This window comes from Aquarana catesbeiana, linkage group LG01 (genome assembly GCF_042186555.1).
Source record: "Aquarana catesbeiana isolate 2022-GZ linkage group LG01, ASM4218655v1, whole genome shotgun sequence".
Taxonomy (NCBI): Eukaryota; Metazoa; Chordata; class Amphibia; order Anura; family Ranidae; genus Aquarana; species Aquarana catesbeiana.
In genome coordinates this window covers 562,675,651-562,697,444 of record NC_133324.1, presented here as the reverse complement: position 1 = coordinate 562,697,444, position 21,794 = coordinate 562,675,651, and the positions used below count along the sequence as shown (strand labels likewise).

General features: G+C 41.8%; 1 protein-coding gene across 1 annotated transcript in view; it reads left to right on the top strand.

Moving 5' to 3' along the window:
* LOC141106122 (phospholipid-transporting ATPase IC-like) overlaps positions 1-21,794 on the top strand; it is a 210,469-nt gene that overhangs the window by 173,114 nt on the left and 15,561 nt on the right. Inside the window, exon 26 of the mRNA XM_073596570.1 lies at positions 13,785-13,923. Coding sequence (XP_073452671.1) covers positions 13,785-13,923 — 139 coding nt within the window. The remainder of the gene's footprint in view (positions 1-13,784; positions 13,924-21,794) is intronic.

Sequence of the window (21,794 nt, the reverse complement as noted above, 5' to 3'; positions counted from 1 at the left end):
GGGTGTGCTACGTGCAGAGTACAGAGTACAGAGTACAGGATCCAGGGTGTGTTACATACAGGGTCCAGGGTGTGCTACGTGCAGAGTACAGAGTACAGGGTGTGCTACGTACAGAGTGCAGATTTCAGGAGTGCCACATTTCAGCTGAAAAAAAGCCCGGAGTAAAAGTATACCGTGCAAACACTGTCTGCAGCCAGGAAAGATACAGCTACAGCACCTGTGATGATCATGCTGATGAGTACACTGTACTTCATGTGACTGTGCTGTATATAGGCTGCACAGTGTGATCATCAGCATAATGATGATCACAGGTGCTGTGGCTGTATCTTTTATGGCTGCGGACAATGTTTGCACTGTATACTTTTAATACTCTTGTGAAAAGTAGTAACAGTATACTGTAGCACCCACTGTAGTATACTAGCCTGCTGGCTGAAAGAAAACATTTTTTTTTAAGGACTGTAAAGAATGTATCAGGCTGCAGAACAGTTGGAAGTAAGCTGGGATGGAAAGGGTGTCAGGCAGACAGTGTGCGGACTCCTAGTTTGGAATGCCCAAATATGAGACTGGAGGCTGCAGGGTGTGTTCGGTGCAGATTTATGTGAGTGGAGAGCAGAAAGTAACAGGAGATAGTGAACTGGAAAGGGGAGGAGGATGAGGATCGGTGTGTGAGTGTCTGATCACTGCATAGTCTTACCGGAAACAGGTGGAGCCATTTAGTACACAGAAGGAAGGAAAGTAAAGCTGGGGTGAAAGATGTCGATGTATCAGGAGAAAGTGAAAGTAACTTTTCTCCTCTCTCTCACCTCGATCATTGCAGGAACTTCTGCAGCTTCTGGAAGCCCGCGGGATGAATTTGCAGGGAAGGACAATGCACTGTGTACCCATTGGCTGAGGAGGCAGAAGCACCACCCCCTGCTGCCTTCCCAGCCAATAGGTAGCTGAAGCTCATCATAAGTGCCTTACTCCCTCCCTCCCGACATCATACGGGACCTCTCAAGTACCGACCTGCTTTACAATGCAACAAATGTATTTTCAGCCGGTATCCAGCGTTTGCAGTTCAGCTCTCACAGCTAGCCTGGCTGCTGTGAAATTGACTGATGCTCTTGGGGGTTTAGACCCCCCTAACCCCCCCCTTATCTACACCCCTGATTGTTTGAAAATATGTATTATAGAAGTGTCTGCGACATCGCACTGATTAGGATGGTGCCATTGACGGCGATTGCTGTCAATTTGACATGCGATTTGACATGTCAAATCGCATGTCAAAACGCTCCAGTGTGAACCAGGGCTTAAAGAGGTATTTTCTATAAATTTTGAAAGGGATGTTAGATTATTGTTAATCCATCATGTGAATTCCTCAGCAACATAATGATCTGGTAAGAATTTGGGGTCTCCTATGAAAGAGGCTTGTGGGGACTAGTAGAGATGAGTTTAAGTTTCTTATTGTATAATCTCCAAAGTTGATATGACTGAAAAACTAGTTGATTGAGTTTTTCTAGAGAATGGATTGAGATCATGTTGCCCCATAATAGCCCTGAGATAGAATATGGAAAGATTGAATCTCTTTCAGATCTGACCCATGGGATTTTAGGATTGTAGATATGCCATTGGGCAATTTGCCACCATCTGGCAGCTAAATAATATAGCCGGAAATCTGGGAGGCCAAATCTTCCACTTTTTTGTGATTTGTATAACACCATTTTAGATAAAGGTGGATGAGAATCTAACCAAACAAAATTACTTTGATTTCTTTTGAAGTTTGCTAACACTTGCACATTTTAAACTGTGTGATGTCATTTCTGTAGCAGGAAACTATGCACAGGCACCATAAGGAGGGGTCACAGAAATGTGTTCAATTACCCACCAACACAGATAGTGTTGATGCGGGAATCCCTCCTCCTGGGCAATAATCTTCTCCAGGGGGGTGGGGGGCAGCCATCCCTGCCAGGAGAAGACAGTGATTAATGCTAGCGGCTTCAGAAGCCACTAGTGATCATCGCAAGAGAAGCCGGCAGGCTGGTTGTACTCAAGTTGGTCGATCGATCAACTTAGTATATTCAGCTTGCCCATTAACGGTTCGAAACTCAGGTGGTTCCTGCTGAACCAGCAGAGACTCGAACTGCATATGGCTGGCCTTACTTCCTATTTCTTTTATTCTTCGATCATTCAGACTACTATTCCCATAATGCCATTGGAATTAATGTAGACAATGGTCGTTAATGTTTTAATTGTGGGCTTATTGGTGGAGGGTCAGAAGTGTGCCATTCATAAGCTTCTCACTCTGTCCACATGCATAGGTGCATGCTGCTCTACCAACCCTTATTTATTGTAGTATGTTAAATAATGGCTTTATAATGCAGTGAAACTGGATAGTTTTTGCATAGCCTGTCAATTACAGGCATGGGTGGGCATGACAGACCAGGAGTCTACTGGCCTGTTGGTCACAATGTGAGGTCATGATGGGCGGGACAGAGCTAGAATTTCCTGGCCTGTCACTGAAGCACACTGTTGCAATGTGAATGGGCAGGTCAGACTGGGAGCTTGAGACACCCAGGTCCTCCCACTACACAACAGCAAGACCACTGAAAAACAGAACATTGTTTCATACTTACTGTAATTTTCTTTTCCTGGTGCCTATCCATGGCAGCATACTTGTGACAAGCTCCACCTTAGTTCCTCCCTCAGGACCAGTGAATATTATAAAAGAAATGGATTAGTGCACTCCCAGCATTCTACGTAATATAGCATACCGAGGGTGGGATTGTATGCTGCCATGGATAGGCACCATAAAAAGAAAATTAGAGTAAGTATGAAACAATTTTCTGTTTTCCTGGTGCCTCCATGGCAGCATACCGGTGACAAATAACTAGCTGAAATGGGTGGGATAATGCATAGTAAAAGATTTATTTTAAAAAGAATTTAAAATAGGCAAATGCCGGCCCGATAGCCTGTCTGCCAGTTTCTACAGATGACAAAGCTTCCGGGTCTACTTTGTAATGTCTCGTAAACGCACGTTGGGATGACCATGATGCTACCCTTTAGATCGTTTTGATGGATACATCTGCTCTCGCCTTCCAAGAAGCAGAAAACAACCGGGTGGAATACAGCCCAATTAAAGAGGGGGTTACAGTCCCCTATCCCTGTACACCTTCTTAACTAACTTGATTATCCATGAAACTATTGTACTAGAGAGCAGGGATCTGCAAACTATGGCTCCCCAGCTGCCGCAGAACCACATGTCCTATGAGGTATTGTAAAACTCTGATATTCACAGACATGACTAGGCATGATGAATACTGCAGTTCTGGAATGGCTGGAGTGCCCCAGATGAATTATGCTTTTTCGCCCCTGTCTTTTCCTTTTTTTTTTATGTATTACAAATAGGTTATATGAAAGTCTGGGAGTTGTGTCTTAGCACCAAAGTAATATCGTCTTCGTGAAGAAGGTCAAAATTGGATCTGAAAAGATTGGCAGGGCCCAAGGCTCGGAGATAGTAGAGGAAGAGGAGAAGTTAGGGATGAATCCATGTACCGTTCTACGTTCCACTCTATACAAGTACAAAAAATAATATTATTGTCTTCTAAACCCAGAGCCTGAAGATCTGATACTCCCCAGCCCGATGCCATCACCACAAAGAAAAATAGTTTCCAAGTGACATTCCACAAGGATGCTGAATCAGATGGGGCAAAAGGCTGTTTGGATAAGGGCTCCAGAGTGATAGAGAGATCCCAAGTGGGAAAGATTGTTTTTAATGGGTGGGCTTATCTTCTTGACTGTCTTGAAGATTTTGATTATTAAAGGATCTTCGGCCCATCTCTCGTAACAGCAGAGATTGCCACCAGCTGTAACTTTAAATTGCTTAATGCTAATCCTAAATCAAGGTCTACTTGCAGGAAGTCAAGGAGTTGGGAGGAAGAGGGTACATCAGGACTGAAGTTTTGCCATTTGCGAAAGATCTAAACATATTCCAAACCTTGTCACACGTATTGTTCATTGAAGGCTCCTGTGCTTTGAGCAGAGTTGAAACAACTCTGGAGGAACATCCCTAATGATTAAAGCCTCTGTTTTAACATTCTAATGTGAAGGTTCAATCTGTGAGGATTCTGATGGGTGTGATGGCTCAAGCCAGAAGAAAGGGTATCAGAGGAATATTTACCAGAGACTAGACACTAAGAAATATTGCCTTAGGGAATCATGGGTCTCCCTGCAAATATGGCATGACTGTTATCACCGTTTATTGTTGATATTGCAAGTCTCGAGAGAATTTGAGGGAGGAGGCCCAAATTAGATTGCATGCCCAAGGACTTGACAGGGCATCTATTGCTTCTGCCCAAGGGTGAGGTAGATGTGTAATAAACCTCTGCAGCTTGGTATTGCTTGTTGGCCCACAATCCAACTGAATAACTTCCATTGTAGAGACCATTTGTTGGGATCCAGAAATCCTTGGGAAAGGTGATCGGCATCTGTGTTTAAGTGGGCTGTAAGACAGACTACTCTTAGGTCCTTCAGATTCCCCTCTGGAACCCAAATGATGATGGTTTCCATGTCCCTTAGTAAGGAACTGTTGTTGGTTCTGCCTTGGTGATGTATGTATGATATTGCAGCTCTATTGTCTATCAGAATCAGAACTGATTTGTCCTTGATCTGAGAGCGCAAATGCTGTCGATGCGAGATAAGCAGCCTGGATTTCCAGGATATTTGCGATGATGTCTGCCACATTGAACGCCCATCTCTCTTGAACCAACATCTGGTTGCAATGTGCCTGCTAGCCTATTGCATAGTGGTAACTGTGGTCCAGAAGACATGCCTTAATGGGCGTGGCTTTACAGGCATTTCTCTCTTTGTCCACTAGTGCAGACCCCTGTGCATCAAACTTGTTTGGAATATGGACTGGGATAGACGGTTTGCTCCACTGCTTCAGAAATTCTAGCTAAAAGGTGCCTGAGGTGTCCATGGGACCATCTGGATACAAAAAGACAAAAATCCCTATTAAGTTGAGTTAGTGCGAGGCTGTTATGTAGGACCATGCCTCACTCTCCTTACTTTTGGAATGATCGCCCACACTTTCTGAGATGGCAGGGACACCTGGGCCTGGACAACCGAAAATCTCAGCATCCCTGAATCCCCGAGTACGTCTAATTCTGCTGTTCTGGGGAATCAAGTCTGACTTTCCTCCTGTGATGCGGTAAATGTCTTTCTGTAACCTTTCTGCAAAGAGTGATTTACCATCAAAAAAAGGATATTTATACTAATTTTGTTTTGACACAGTGTCAGCTGCCTGTATTTCTGACCACAATACCCATATGGCTATCACAAGTAGTGACGCTGATCTTGCGAAGTAACGAATTGTATCCATCACCGTCTCACCAGTGAAGTCTGCTAAGACCCATAATTCGTGCAAAGCCTTGACTATATTTTCCCTAGGAACATTTTGATGAATCACTGTTTCCATGGTTTTCGGTCCATGCCCACAGGGCTTTGGATACAGATAAGGCAATTGCTGACTTCCAGGCGTTTACCCGCCATTTGGTAAGCTCCTTTAAGTTGGGGTCTATTCATCTGTCCAAAGGATCCTCAACTGAGGCTGAATTATCGATTGGTAAGATTAATTTCTTTGTTATACGAACTACTGCTACGTCTACCTCCAGCGGACCGTCTGGCATTGCAAAATCTTGTTCTGACCGTGAATAAAGTTTTCCTACGCCATTGAGAGGAAAAAACATTATTTTTAAAAATTTTTTTCCTTTCCTCTTCAACAATGTCTCTGATATCATCCATCAGAGTAAGCCCATGTTTCCACTCTTGTGACCTGAAAGTCGCACGATTTTGCCACGAATTGAAACAATGCCTGTGTATTCTTGAGGTCTATGGACCCCAAGTCGCATCAAAGTGGGACCAAAGTAGTACAGGGACTGCTCTGAAGTCGCCGCGACTTGAAATCGCACAGATAAACAATACTCATTGGAATCATGGGGTACGACTTGTCATGCGACTTTGCAGTCCCAAGTCGCATGACAAGTTGCACTAGTGGAAACCGAGTTGAAAGAAGGAAACCTGCTTCGTTAGAAATGGGAAGTACATCTTTTGACTACTCAGATGTAGTGTCGGCTTTCTCCTCGCCAATAGCTGGTTTTACAGCCTTGGACATAGGGCTGAACTAGGAAAAGGTTGAAGTCCGAGGGCCGAGCTCTTCTGAGGTATCCTCAGATGGCCCCCCATCATCCAGATGTCTAGCAGGGATACTTGCTGCGTGGTGAGAGGATTCTCTGGAGGATGGGCCAGGAAGAGTTAACTTCTCTGGAGGAGATTGAGCTAATTGCTGCAATGGAACTGCTGTTGCTCATTCCACTATGTATCCCCTGCCCATCTTTTGAGCAGGACAACTTACCTGTTCCCTCTGACTCTCTGTCTGCTGCATAGACTCTAAACAAAATTAATGGTGATGATTTTCACTTGATCAGAAAGGTTCTTGTTGGCATCTTGGTCATTGTTTGGTATTAGCAGTTCTTTCCGGTCAATTGTGGATGCTCGTTTTCTTCAGTTCTTTAAAGATTTATGCGGGTAACCCCTTTCTCTAAATCTTTTATCGAGTTGCTTTGATTCAGCCTGATAGTCCTGATCCAGTGAGTAGTTGCGTCCAATTCTCAGAAACTGCCCCGTCTGACCAAGGACTTAGGATGATGGCTGGTTGCCTCAAGAAGGGTGTTTTCTGCTGTTGCTTTACGAAACGTTTTTGTGGACAGATGGTCTCAATCTATCCTTATTAGGAGGTCCAGAAACAAAATTTTGTTCAAGTCATAGGTGAATGTTAGGCGTATATTACGGCTGTTTTCGTTCAGTTCGCTCAAGAACTCTTCAAGGGATTCGACAGACCCCTGCCACAGCAGCAGGACATCATCGATATATATTAGCCACAATTTGGCATGGTCTAGATAAAATTCAGAGCAATAAACAACTTCCTCTTCCCAATAACCAAGACGTAAGCATGCATAGGCAGGTGCCCAAGGGGCCCCCATGGAGGTGCTTTGTATCTGTCTATAATAGACCCCTAGGAATTGAAAGCAGTTATTAATCAAGGTGCAGCATCTCAAGGATGAACTCATTCTGAGGTCCCATATTTGGAAATTTCTGGTCAAGAAAGTGTGCCACTGCTGCCAAGCCGGGGGTATTGATGTATTATATAAGTCACACTTAATAACTTGAGATGATTGACACGTGTGGATAACTGGGATATAGCTGAGCTCATGGGCATGCGTTTTTTTTTTTTTTTGCCACTTCAGAAAATTCCTGGAGAGACTAATTCAGCTTTCTCGCTCATATATGTCTCTTCTCATCTCTTCATCACTGTGGCGTATCTATTTTGTTTTCAACGGAAGGAAACAACAGGGGTTTACAAGAGAATAATTATATAAAACCTAACCTCACCTGATGAGGCTCAGCCCTTAGTTCCCCTTCTCTAAAATTGTATCTTTATTTATAAATCTCTCTGTTTCACATATCTAAGTAAAAAAAAAAAGAAACCATATATATATATATATAACTCCCTCTCCCTCCCATCTCCCTCCCATGTCCCTCCCTTTTCCCTCCCCTCTCCCCCCCTAACCCTTGTGCAATGCCTATGATCTATTTGGTAGGTAGTTAAATCCTGATTTTTTCTGCATAACTCCATGTTTTTTTAAGCTCCTTCCAACATTTCCATTTGTCTACTTCTCTCTTTTCCTCTTTGTACATAGAAAACTGCTCCATGGTGTGGGTCTCCTCCACGGCATTTATCCAGTCCCACATCTCCGGACTTTCTTTTCCCCACCAATTTTTGGGGATTAATCTTTTTGCTGCGTTTAATAGATGTGGAACCAGAGATGTTTTATATTGTTTCACACTCCCTTCTATGCCGTGGGCATGCGTTTTTAATTGACAACGTTGTCAGTTTTTACCATGTGCAATTTCCTATTGTTTATGCTTTCCTTTCAATGATAACTATTTTTTTCTACTAATTGTTCTAATAAAGTTATATCAGGTTAAACCACAGTTTGTTTCTTTTCCTTCACTGAAGGTAATGACACCTTGGGTCCTATTCCCACTCTCCTTTTATTTTGACTACTTCTCCTGTTTTGATAAGGAACACCACCCTGTTAGGTGAGCCGGTAACCTGTTACCTGAATTGACTAACGATACTGGTCATCAGTGTAGTGATCGGGTCTATTAACGTATATTGGGTGATATGATGTAGAGTGGGTATGATAATTAATATTTAGGTATTATTATAATGATGATGTAAGTACTCTTCCGCAGCAACCCAATTCTTCCAGAGAGATGCACTTTATTGACTTCCAACACAGAACAAAGTCCAAAGTCCACAGATGACAAAGAAATCCGACAGAGGAAATATAATTCAGAAACCCATCTCCTAGGTCTGTGTCTTCCCAGCCATACACAGACAAGCCTCACCTCATACACAGACAAGCCTCACTTCCACACAGACAAGCCTCACTCACTACACAGACAAGCCTCACTCCCCAAAACTATAGACTGAATGCCGTGTTATATTCACTAAATATTGAATGGCTGAGCAATTTGATTGGCCGTTTCAATTTAGGACTTTGATTAGCTTTAGTCTTTCAAACAGACAACAACCCCCAGCCGTGAACAGCCGTGAACCACCCCAATTTGCACTCCCGCATATCGACATCAACAAGTCCCCTTTAGATATGTGTATACCACCTGAACACCCTTTTGAATACCTTTTGGAATACCTACATTCCTGCATATCAACAAGCCCCCCTGATAAATTAGCCCCACAGGAGGGAGCCTCCGCTAGGCCAACCCAAAACACTCCTTGATCCCATTGTTACCCCCTCAAGTCTAATTACCATCCATAAATATTTCTTCTATGGTCCTTTAAACAATGTACCCTTTGAAATGTTCAATTAGGTTAACAGCCCATACCTCACACCCCTAGGTAGACTTGCATGAGACTAACACATCAAAGGGTTTTCAGCTGTCCCCTTGCTATGTTAAAATTCAGTTGGACAATGCAACTGAATTTCTGGTCAGCATGGCACTCCAATACAATATTATACATAAATTGGCCAACATATTACAACAATCAGGACCCTGCCCATTGCGTTTTTTACTACGATTTGTATGCATAGACTCTAAAGCCTCGTACACACGATCAGATTGTTGGCCAACAGAGCATCAGACTTTTGTCAAAAGGGCGTGTGCCTGGATCAATCCCCTGCCAACAATCGTGTGTATGAGGCTTAAAACAGCTTTTGCGGACCAATTGGCTGGTAATGGGATGACCCCGCATGCTCAGCATTTAGGGATTTGAGAGTTGGTAAATGTGAATAACTATGTCTTTTCATGGATAAACCCTCGCCACTTGCATGGTATTCTGATCTTGATAGTGTGCCCTAGGCTGGGGCCTTCATAGGCTTGTTTATGTTGCCTTGATGTCTGCATGTCTGCTTGGACTTCTTCTGGCGTACAAGGCTGAAATACATAAACGTACCAGCATAAGTGCTCTTTTTTTTTTTTTTTTCTCACCTGAACGACGGTCCATAGCTTAAATGTTGGAGAGGGTCTTGTTCGGGTGGCATACTGTTTATTTTAGGCAACAGACAAAAAAAGCAGCTAGAGAGGAATAAAAGAGTTAGTGACTGGTATTTCAGCTTGAGCAAGGAAACTTGAGAGGGAGTAAATAAAAAGAAAGAAATTACATTTACCATTGGCAAAAAACAGGAGCTCCCCGCATAGGCAACCTCTTCAGATGACAACAGGCTGCCATGTTGAAAGCCCCTAGCAATAAACAATGGAGAGGGGAGGGACATCTGTGGAATATACAACCCTCTAAAAAATTGATTTATTCAAGATGGCCACCACAACCTCAGGCCAGACCGAGACACTAGGACCTATGCGGCCCGCCCGACTCAGCCCGGCCCACCAAGCAGGCTCCTGACGTCCGCACATGCGCAGAGCGCGCAGGAACACATTGAGGGACTCAGAAAGCCGCTGCGAGGTGTGTGCCGCCTACTTTAGTAACCAGGAGTGAAGGTACAATATCACAAGGAGGGGAAGGTGGTGGGGAGGAAGAAAGTGAAAAGGAGAGAGAGGAACGCAAAGAAATGAAAAGTGAGAGAGAATGGATGACAGGAAGGAGAAATGAAAGGCTAAGTGAAAAATAGATATAGCTGCTTTCTCTGCTGTAGGCTTGAGCAAATAAAAAAGAGAAGGGAGGGAGCACCGACCTAGTGCATTACCACTGATAAAACTTTAATGAAGTATAAAACAGAAAAATATATACTCACAAACGAGCATGGATAACAGGCAAGGACAATGTTACAGGTATGCAGTTCTGAACATCGACAGATCAGGGCCTGATGTCCAGCGGATACAGCGATGGCTGACGCTTTTCAGGGGAGATCCCCCTTCCTCGGAGCCTAAGCGGGCCCGCTGCATACCTGTAACATTGTCCTTGCCTGTTATCCATGCTCGTTTGTGAGTATATATTTTGCTGTTTTATACTTCATTAAAGTTTTATCAGTGGTAATGCACTAGGTCGGTGCGCCCTCCCTTTCTCTTTTTTCTTTAGCTTGTGAATACCCAACTATTCTGAGGAGGGCTGCAAGACGGCAGATACTACTGAATGTATTCGGTCACACCACATATTGAGGAACTAGACACCTGAGCGCAGGAGAGTTTTCTTTTGTGTTGGCTTGAGCAAATGCCAGTATATAAATGCAGATAGGAGCTCTTAGGTAAGAGACATCTGCTGTCCCAAAAGACCCACAGAAGGGACTCCCTATCTTATCAGCGCATTTAGCTTCCCAAGAATAGGGACTGCACCTGGGAGAGGCTTGAACCCAGCTGGAAGCTGCCCACTGCAGAGGTAAGGGACGTTCCACCACCATTCACTGACCATGAGGTATGAGAAAAAAAAAGGGGAATGCTGGGAGTGAAACTAATCCTTTTCTTTTAGGTAAAAAGAGTATGCGGCGCTAATCTATCTACATGTACCACTAAGAATTATGAAAAGGACCTCTCAAGTTAGCATGAATCTGAATCCTGAAGTTCACAGTGTACGCAATGCCTAAGATTAATGTAACAACCAATAAGCACCTACAGATAGTTACCATAGACCAGTGTATATACAATTTCGATGTGAACACTACACTTTAATGTAGACTACTACCATCTCCTGTTTCAAAACAGCCAAACTATATTAATGTGCTAAGTGCTAGTTACTATTCCTAGTGAGAATATAAAAATCAAACAGTGTGTGTAATGTTCCTAAAAACACACCATGTAAAACTATGACCAAAATATTAAAACAGGTATTGATGGTGAACAAATATTTCTCAAAATATATAAATCATACAATGTGCATTGATGTTTCTAAAATCCACAACGTGCAAAATATAACCTAAAAATAATAATAAATATTACTGGTGAATAAATGGAATACAGTTCCTCACAATCTAAGCAAAAAAACTGCAATGCAATGCTTGATTAAAGGATGCGACTTAGTACTCCATATCTATGCATAAGTGATCAAGTGCAAAACAAAGTGACAATTGTGCAAAAATCATGCATGTATAAATACGACTCCAATATTGACCCCAAAATGAACGCCCCTCCCACCTAAAAAAATGCAAAAACTGTGACAAATATAGTGATTGAGTCCAATTAAATGTTGCTCCATGCAATGTGACTCTTAATGTCCATAAAAGTCAATAGTAACGTGCCAGAAAAGGTGACTTATGCTGGCCATACACTATACAAAAAATCGGCCAAAAAATCGTTCGTATAGACACTTCGTTCGTTTTTCGGCAAGTTAATGGGCACAAATCGATAATCGTTTGTGACGTTTTTGTGGAGAAAAAACGAACGGGAAGTTTGGAAAATTTCTGCCGAACGTACGATAAATTGCAAGGTTAAAGTGTTTCCCGTCCGAACTGTCTGCACTAGGTATATGTAAAAAAACGAACAAAAAATTATTTATTCATGTCCACTGAACAATTTATCGGTCATTACATGATGGCACGATCGTTTGCGGTCGCGGTCGAACGTTCGTTTTTCGAAAATGTGTTCGGCCGATTTTTCGCATAGTGTATGGCCAGCATTAGTGCTGTAATCTTTCACTTCAAAACTGGTGCAGCACACAGGTATTTCCCCCAGCCTCTCACCTCAAATAGCGGCCCCCAATGGGCCAAGTCAAGCAGATGGTAATGCTTCTATGCAGGGGATGAAGGTCCAGAGACTGTCCCCCTCCTCCGGAGGGTGTGCGTGGGTCAGGCTTTCTATAGTATTCACCACCGCTCACACAAACCCCAGAATGAAAATAAGGAAGAAGAAGATGCTCCCATAGTGTAGTAATTCAGTTAAGGTTTATTGTAACAAATGTAGCGACTTACATTTAAAACAAAAATATCAGCAGGAACAGTAAGGCTTCCGGGTTCGGCCGACCCCGAGAAGCGTCGGCACCTGGCTCCTCCTACCCTTAAATAAATAATATTCAGTGATGAATATAGTGAAATAAATGAATTATCCAATTAACTGTGAGTTCGCAACTCAACGTGAAGTGATATAAAAGTAAAAAGATTCAAGTGCAGTCCAAACACATGTGACTGCGACTTCTAATAACGCTCCACATTTGGATAATTTATTTATTTCACTATATTCATGACTGAATATTATTTATTTGCCTGTTCATTAGCTCTTTATGCACATTGCACTTTGCTAGAAATTATATATCTTTTTTGTTGTATTTAAATATCGCATTTGTGATTTGCATACTTGTGAATTTTTTTGATTATATGCACATTACACTTTGCAAGAATTTCATTAATATTATTATTATATGCACACTGCACTTTGCTAAAAAAAATATATCTTTTTAGTCGCATCTAATTATCGCATCTGTGAATCGCATACCTGTGATTATATTAATTTTTGATTATATGCGCATTACACCCTGTATTAATTTCATTAATTTTTTTGCTTGGAGGTTGCAGTTGTGAATTGCTTACCTGTGAATATATGGTTCTTCAGTTATTTTGTTTGATCACGCACACTGCACTTTGTTAAATTGTGGGAGGTCGCATTGTTCTATTGCATCTGTGAAACGTACATTTGTGAACATTAATGCTATTATTTTTGACTTTTTGGTGGTTTAGTATATGTTAGATGCTCAATATTGATTGATTGGACACCGTTATTATCATGTGACATTATTCACAATTTATTTATATACTGTGTCACGTGAGGTTGGATGCTTCTTATGTGAGATTGGATTACTTTTTTGTGTTTCACTCTGCACTTTATATGTACACATTGTTGTACTCAGTCTTGCTTGTTTGTGTTCATTTAAGCCTTGGACGTAAAAAATATATTTTCACGTTGGGACTGAAGTAGCGCTACATATTTTTAATCAAATGTTTGGTATGGTAAGCATGGTATGGTATGTATGGTAAGCAAGTTTATTGTAAGCTCCTTTGGGTCAAGAACACGTAAGTATGCCTGTATGTACCACACTTGCTAAATGTAAAGTTGTAAAAGTGCTAAATGTAAACTTGCCAAGTAAATGTTGGCTGTGACAGAATTCAGGTGGCAGAAAGTGGTTTTGGTTTACAGTGCCGTAGAGTTTCACGAGGTGGGACGCTTATTACACTCTTGCTATTACAAATATTTTATGGAAATAATGTTACTATTTATCTTACTGTTACTGAAAATATGTTCAGAATTATTCTGTATACGTGTGACATTTTTATTTTTTCCAACAGGCTGTCTTGGCAGTTGCTTCATGGTCTGTGTTTGCTTTCCTCGCTTTTGGGATATCCCTTGTCAGCTACTTTGTGATATCATATGTAACCACTCTGCCATCTGCGTATCAAACCAGCATGCAATATTTTAACTATCTGGGTAAAACTCTTAATAAAGTATTTTCTGTTGTATTAGGTTACCAAAGTGAGCAGCCTTATATATCTTATATACAGTGCATCCGGAAAGTATTCACAGCACTTCACTTTTTCTACATTTTGTTATGTTACAGTTTATTCTGACATTGATTAAATTAATTATTTTCCTCAAAATTCTACAAACAATACCCCATAATGACAATGTGAAAGAGGTTTGTTTGACATCTTTGCAAATTGAATAAAAATAAACAACAACAAAAATCCCATGTACATACAGTTGTGTGAAAAAGTATTTGCCCCCTTTTCAGATTTATTTATTTTTTGCATATTTGTCACACTTAAATGACTCAGATCATCAAACAAATTTTATTATTACACAATGATAACCCGAGTAAGTACAAAATGCAGTTTTTAAATGATGGTTTAATTTATTAAGGCAAAAAAGCTGTCCAAACCTGCCTGGTTTTATGTGAAAAAGTAATTGCCCCCTAAACCTAATAACTGGTTGTGCCACGCTTGGCGGCAACAACTGCAATCAAGCATTTGCAATAACTGGCAATGAGTCTTTCTCATTGCTGTGGAGCAATTTTGGCCCACTCTTCTTTGCAGAATTTTTTTAATTCAGCCACATTGGAGGGTTTTCCAGCATGAACGGCCTGTGTAAGGTCATGATAAAGCATCTCAATTGGATTCAAGTCTGGGCTTTGACTAGGCCACTCCAAAACCTAAATTTTGCTTTGTTTGAACCATTTGGAGGTGGACTTGCTGTTGTGTTTTGGATCATTGTCCTGCTGCATAACCCAAGTGCACTTGAGGTCACAAACTGATGGCCGGACATTCTCCTTTAGGATTTTCTGGCAGAGCTCAGAATTCACAATTCCATCAATTATGGTAAGTCGTTCAGGTCCTGAAGCTGCAAAGCAGCCCCAGACCATCACGCTACCACCACCATGTCTGACTGTTGGTATGATGTTCTTGTTATGAAATGCTGTATTAGTTTTATGCCAGATGTAACGGGACGCACACCTTCCAAAAAGTAACATTTTTACCTCATCAGTCCACAGAATATTTGCCTAAAAGTCTTGGGGAAAATCAAGATGTTTTTTGGTAAATGTGAGATGAGCCTTTGTGTTCTTTTTGGTCAGCAGTGGCTTTGGCCTTGGAACTCCCATGGATGTCATTTTTGCCCAGTCTCTTTCTTATTGTTGAATCATGAACATTGATCTTACCTGAGGAAAGTGAGGCCTGCAGTTCTTTAGATGTTGTTCTGGGTTCTTTTATGACCTGGATGAGTCGTCGTCATGCTCTTGGAGTAATTTTTGTAGGCCGGCCACACTTGGGAAGGTTCACCACTGTTCCAAGTTATCTCCATTTGTGGATAATGGCTCTTCCTGTGGTTCACTGGAGTTCCAAAGCCTTATAAATGGCTTTGAAACCCTTCCTAGACCGATACATGTACATTACTTTGTGTCTAATCTATTTTTTTTAGATTGTGGCATGATGTGTGGCTTTTTGTGATCTGTTAGCATGCCTTACTTTGTCAGACAGCTTCTATTTATGTGATTTATTGATTCTCAGGTCTGGCAGTAATCAGGCCTGGGTGTGGCAAGTGAAATTTAACTCAGCTTTCCAAAAACTTGTGTTTAATCACAGTTCAATCATGATTCAGCATGGGAGGGGGCAAATACTTTTTCACATAGGGCCAGGCAGGTTTGAACAGCTTTCTTCCCTTAATAAATGAAATAATAATTTAAAAACTGCATCTTGGATTTACTTGGTTTGGTGATCTGAATTATTTAAGTGTGAGAAATATGCTAAAAAATAAAAAATCAGGAAGGGGGCAAATACTTTTTCACAGGACTGTAAGTATTCACAGCCTCAATACTTTGTTGAAGCACCTTTGGCACCAATTACAGCCTCAAGTCTGTTTGAGTATGATGCTACAAGTTTGGCACACCTATTTTTGGGCATTTTCTCCCATTCTTCTTTTCAGGACCTCTCAAGCTCCATCAGGTTGGATGGAGAGCGTTGGTGCACAGCCATTTTCAGATCTATCCAGAGATGTTCAATTGGGTTAAAGTCTGGGCTCTGGCTGGGCCACGTAAGGACATTCACAGATTTGTCCTGTAGCCAGTACTTTGTTATCTTGGCTGTGTGCTTAGGGTTGTTGTCCTGTTTGAAGATGAACCTTCATCCCAGTTAGAGGTCCAGAGTGCTCTGGAGCAGGTTTTCATCAAGAGAGTCTCTGTACATTGTTGCATTCATCTTTCCTTTGATCCAGACCAGTCTCCCAGTTCATGCCACTGAAAAACATCCCCACAGCATTATGCTGCCACCACCATGCTTCACTGTAGGGATGGTATTGGCCAGGTGATGAGCGGTGCCTGGTTTACTCCAGACATGACCCTTGCCATCCAGGCCAAAGAGTTCAATCTTTGTTTCATCAGACCAGAGAATTTTGTTTCTCATGGTCTGAGAGTCCTTCAGATTCCTTTTGGCAAACTCCAGGTGGGCTGTCATGTGCCTTTTACTGATGAGTGGCTTCTGTCTGGCCACTCTACCATACATACCTGAGTTTAATTTTAAGTGTCATGGCAAAGGCTGTGAATACTTATGTACATGTGATTTTTGCGTTTTTTATTTTTGATAAATTTGCAAAGATTTCAAACAAACTTCTTTCATGTTGTCATTATGGGGTATTGTGTGTAGAATATTGAGGAAAATAATAAAGGTAATCAATTTTGGAATAAGGCTGTAACATAACAAAATGTGAAAAAAAGTGAAACGCTGTGAATACTTTCCAAATGCACTGTATACAGCGGGTAAAATAAGTATTGAACACGTCCCCATTTTGCTAGGTAAATATATTTCTAAAAGTGCTATTAACATGGAATTTTCACCACATGTCGGTAACAACCCATGCAATCCATGCATACAAAGCAACCAAAACAAATACGTTCAGAAATTAGGTTATGTGTAATAAAAATGAAATGACACAGAGCAAAAATATTGAACACACTAAATGAAATTTAATACTTGGTACAAAATCCTTTGTTGGTAATGACAGCCTCAAGACGCCTCCTGTATGGAGAAACTAGTTGCATGCATTGCTCAGGTGTGATTTTGGCCCATTCTTCCCACAGTCTTCAAATCTTTTGTGAAGATTTGTGAAGGCCTCTTCTGTGGACTCTAAAGTTTAGTTCTTTCCATAGATTTTCTATTGGATTCAAGTCAGGTGATTGCCTGGGCCATTTTAGCAGTTTTATTTTCTTTCTTTGAAACCAATTGAGAGTTTCCTTGGCTTTGTGTTTGGGATCATTGTTTGCTGAAATGTCCACCCTCGTTTCATCTTCATCATCCTGGTGGATGGCAGCAGATTTTTATCAAGAATGTCTTGGTACATTTTTCCATTGATCCTTCCTTCAATAATATGAAGTTTGCCAGTACCTTATGCTGAAAAAAAGCACCACACCCTGATATTCCCACCTCCAAACTTCACTGTTGGTATGGTGTTTTTTGTGTGATGTGCAGTGCCATTTGACCGCCAAACATGGTGTGTCTTATGGCATCCAAAGAGTTACATTTTGGTCTCATCTTACCAGACTATATTCTCCCAGTATTTCACAGGCTTGTCTAAATGTTGTGCAGCAAACTTTTTTTTCTTCAGCAATGGAGTCTTGGGTGGTGAGCGGGCATACAGGCCATGGTGGTTGAGTGCATTACTTATTGTTTTCTTTGAAAAAATTGTACCTGTTAATTCCAGGTCTTTCTGAATGACTCCACAGGTGGACCTTGGGTCTTGGACAACTCTTCTGATAATTCTTTTCGCTCCTCTGCCAGAAATCTTGCAAAGAGCACCTGGTCGTGGCCAGATTTATGGTGAAATTATGTTTTTTCTACTTCTGTATTATGGCCCCAACAGTGCTCACTGGAATTAATGCCATCAGTATGTTTAGCAACAATAAGGTTGTGAAGGTCTTGAGGGAGCTCTTTGCTTTTACCCATCGTGAGATGTTTCTTGTGTGACACCTTGGTAATGAGACACCTTTTTATAGCCCATCAGTTGAGACTGAACCAGCTGGTATTAATTTGCACTTACGAGGGGCAAGTTTGCTTTAGAATTACTGATAGATTTCAGCTGGTGTCTTGGCTTTCTATGCCAATACATACATATTGTGTTCAATACTTTTTCCCTGTGTCATTCCATTTTACTACACATAACTTAATTTTTGAACATATTTGTTTTGGTTTCTTTGTATGTATGGATTGCATGGGTTGTTACCAACATGTGGTGAAAATTTCATATCAATAGTACCTTTAGAAATATATTTATCTAGAAAAATTGTGACATGTTCAATACTTAATTTACCCACTGTATATATATATATATATATATATATATATATATATATATATATATATATATATATATATATATACAGTATATATATATATATATATATATATATATATATATATGATTCTTTCATCTTACAAAAGCTGCCTTAGCTTTTAAAAAAATATAAAATATGTGCCTGGTGTAATTGAATAAATGGTATTAAGAATGTTTATACAATCATAACAGCCTATGTAGCTGCTGTGAGGTGTGGGACAAATTACTTCATTTTAAAAACCAGTAAGGTGATTCCTTTGTACAGTAAAGGCAGGGCTGGTGCAAGGATTTTTGACACCCTAGGCGAAACCAAATTTTGCCGCCCCCCTGCTGACTCCACCCCCTTTGCCCTGCCCACGTTTATGCATAACTCCCAACTTTTGAACTTGAGAATAAAGGAATTCAGGGAGATGTGCGCTGCAGCAAAAAGTGTGTGTCACCAAACATGATCATGGGAGGGGCTTAAGAGCCATGGTTAAACAAAACCTGGGCTTCCTTGTACCTATAAAGTATGCTTTGATTGCTGTGCCACAAGCTGGAGTGTCAGGGATACATATAAACCTTAACACAATCATTTAGAAATCTACTTCCAATAGATCTGGTTTTGTATATACTAAAAATAGGCAGAGAGCCTAAAATAGAGGATTATGAAGGAGCTGAGGAACCCTCGGATGGAGCCAAAGAATAAGTACTACAGTATGAACCAACCCTTAGGGAGTGAGAGGGAAGGATCACTATGGTATATGAAAGAAAGGAAGGGGGATCGCTATGGTACATGGAAAGAAGGAAGGATCACTATGGTACTTGGAAGAAAGGAAGGAAGGATCACTATGGTACATGGAAGAAAGGAAGGAGGGGTCACTATGGTACATGGAAGAAAGGAAGGAGGGGTCACTATAGTACATGGAAGACAGGAAGGATCACTATGGTACATGGAAGAAAGGAAGAAGGGGTCACTATGGTACATGGAAGAAAGGAAGGAGGGGTCACTATAGTACATGGAAGACAGGAAGGATCACTATGGTACATGGAAGAAATGAAGGAGGGATCACTATGGTACATGGGAGAAAGGAAGGAGTGATCACTATGATACATGGAAGAAAGGAAGGATCACTATGGCACATGGAAGGCAGGAAGGATCACTATGGCACTTGGAAGGATCACTATAACACCTAGAAGGCAGAAAGGATCACTATGCCAAATAGAAGGCAGGAAGGATCACTATGGTACTTGGAAGAAAGGAAGGAGGGATCACTATGGTACATGTAAGACAGGAAGGATCACTATGGTACATGGAAGAAAGGAAGGAGGGATCAATATGGTACATGGAAGGCAAGAAGGATCACTATGGTACATGGAAGAAAGGAAGGGTCACTATGGCACATGGAAGGCAGGAGGGATCACTATGGCACTTGGAAGGCAGGAAGGATCACTATAACACCTGGAAGGCAGAAAGGATCACTATGCCACATGGGAGGCAGAAAGTATCACTATGGTACAATGAAGGCAGGAAGGAAGGAACACTATGGTACAAGGGAATGCAGGAAGGAGGGATCACTATGGCACATGGAAGGCAGGAAGGAAGGACCACTATGGCACATGGAAGGCAGGAAGGAGCACTATGGTACATGGAAAGCAGGAAAAAGGGATCATTATGGTAAATGGAAGGCAGGATCACTATGGTACATGGAAGGCCGGAAGATTTTGGCACATGGAAGGCAGGAAGACTATGGCACATGGAAGACTATGGCACATGGAAGGCAGTGGGGACATGGGCAGGAGGTGAGGCAGACCTAGCATAACTCCTCCTCCCACCTCATACAGGAAATACAGCGGGCGGGGGATGTGCACACTGCAGCAGGCGAGTGGCGGGTGGGTGAGTGGGCAGTGGAGGTAGGGGCACTGAACCAGGCTGCGGCGCCCTCAACTGACGTGCGCTCTAGGCCGGTGCCTACCTTGCCTATGGGTAGCACTGGCCCTGAGTAAAGGTGCATGTCTTTGTCAGCATTGATGTTGCTACTTTATGCTCATCTCATACTAAAACTCTAACTTTAAAAAGTACGTAAAACTTTTGGATTGGAAAAAAATCAGTAGGTTGCAGCAGGATTTTACTGACCTGCATAGTACCCTTTCTTTCTCCCAAAAGATCTTTGGGTACAATGAGGGGTGTATATAAGAAAAAAAAATGCAATGCTATCACCCGGCAATCTGCAAATACTTTCCTTCTTTGCGAATGCTGGCAAAATCAAAGTAACTAGGCTATTTTCTCCCCAGTTCAGATGTTCTTCATAAGAATAGTTTAGAACAGAAAAATACCACATTATGGCCCTTTATGGAGCTGATGATTATAGGAATAAATACTTCTCCTGTTGAAGAAGATTTTTTTTCTTCTGTTGAAGAAACCATTTTTTTTCAGGGTGGTCCTTCTATGGCAGGAGTGCCGAACTCATGGCCTGTGACCTCAAATCAGGCAAGCGCATGCCCATGCTTTGGGTTGGTAGGTCGGCAAGCCCAGATCGCAATCAATAGGTTGCCAACTCATCATTCCAGAGCATCAGAATACATGGAGCTGGCAGCAGAGGAAGCAGGCGGACAGGGAAGGAGCAGGAGCCACATAAGCCGATGCTTCCTCAGTAGGGATGAGCTTCGTGTTCGAGTCGAACCCATGTTCGACTCGAACATCGGCTGTTCGCCCGTTCGCCGAATTGCGAACGATATGGGCCGTTCGCGCCAAATTCGTGTGGCGCGTCACGGCCCATAATTCACTGCGGCATGGCAGTGCATTGCTTGCTGATGATTGGCCAAGCATGCACTATGACCCGCATGCTTGGCCAATCACAGCGCCGCCTGAACAAAGAGCCATAATTGGCCAAAGCCAAGGAGGCTTTGGCCAATTATGGCTCAGGGGATTTAGTACACGCCCCACACTATATAAGGCCGCCTGCACGGCGGCCCTGTGTAGTGTGTGTTCCGGCGTTCATTGAGAGAGAGAGAGACAGACAGTGTCATTTGATTTGAGTTAGATAGATTAGGCAGAACAGTCAGTCAGTTAGCTGCACTTACAGTGTATTGTGTATATATATGCATCCCAGGTGTTGCATATATATATATACACTGTATTCAGTTTAGCTAGATCCGTTCCTGTTATCTTCTAGACTATTTACATTTAGTGCAGTGCGTCCTGCTCACAGTGTTCAGCTAGATCCGTTCCTGTTATCTTCCTACTGACAGGCAGGCTTGTCTGGTTACAGTATATAAAGCTACCTGAAGAAAATTACTGGTGTTCTATTTGATCCTATTAGTACCACGGTCAGGCAGCTAGACTATTTACATTTAGTACAGTGCGTCCTGCTCACAGTGTTCAGCTAGATCCGTTCCTGTTATCTTCCTACTGACAGGCAGGCTTGTCTGGTTACAGTATATAAAGCTACCTGAAGAAAATTACTGGTGTTCTATTTGATCCTATTAGTACCACGGTCAGG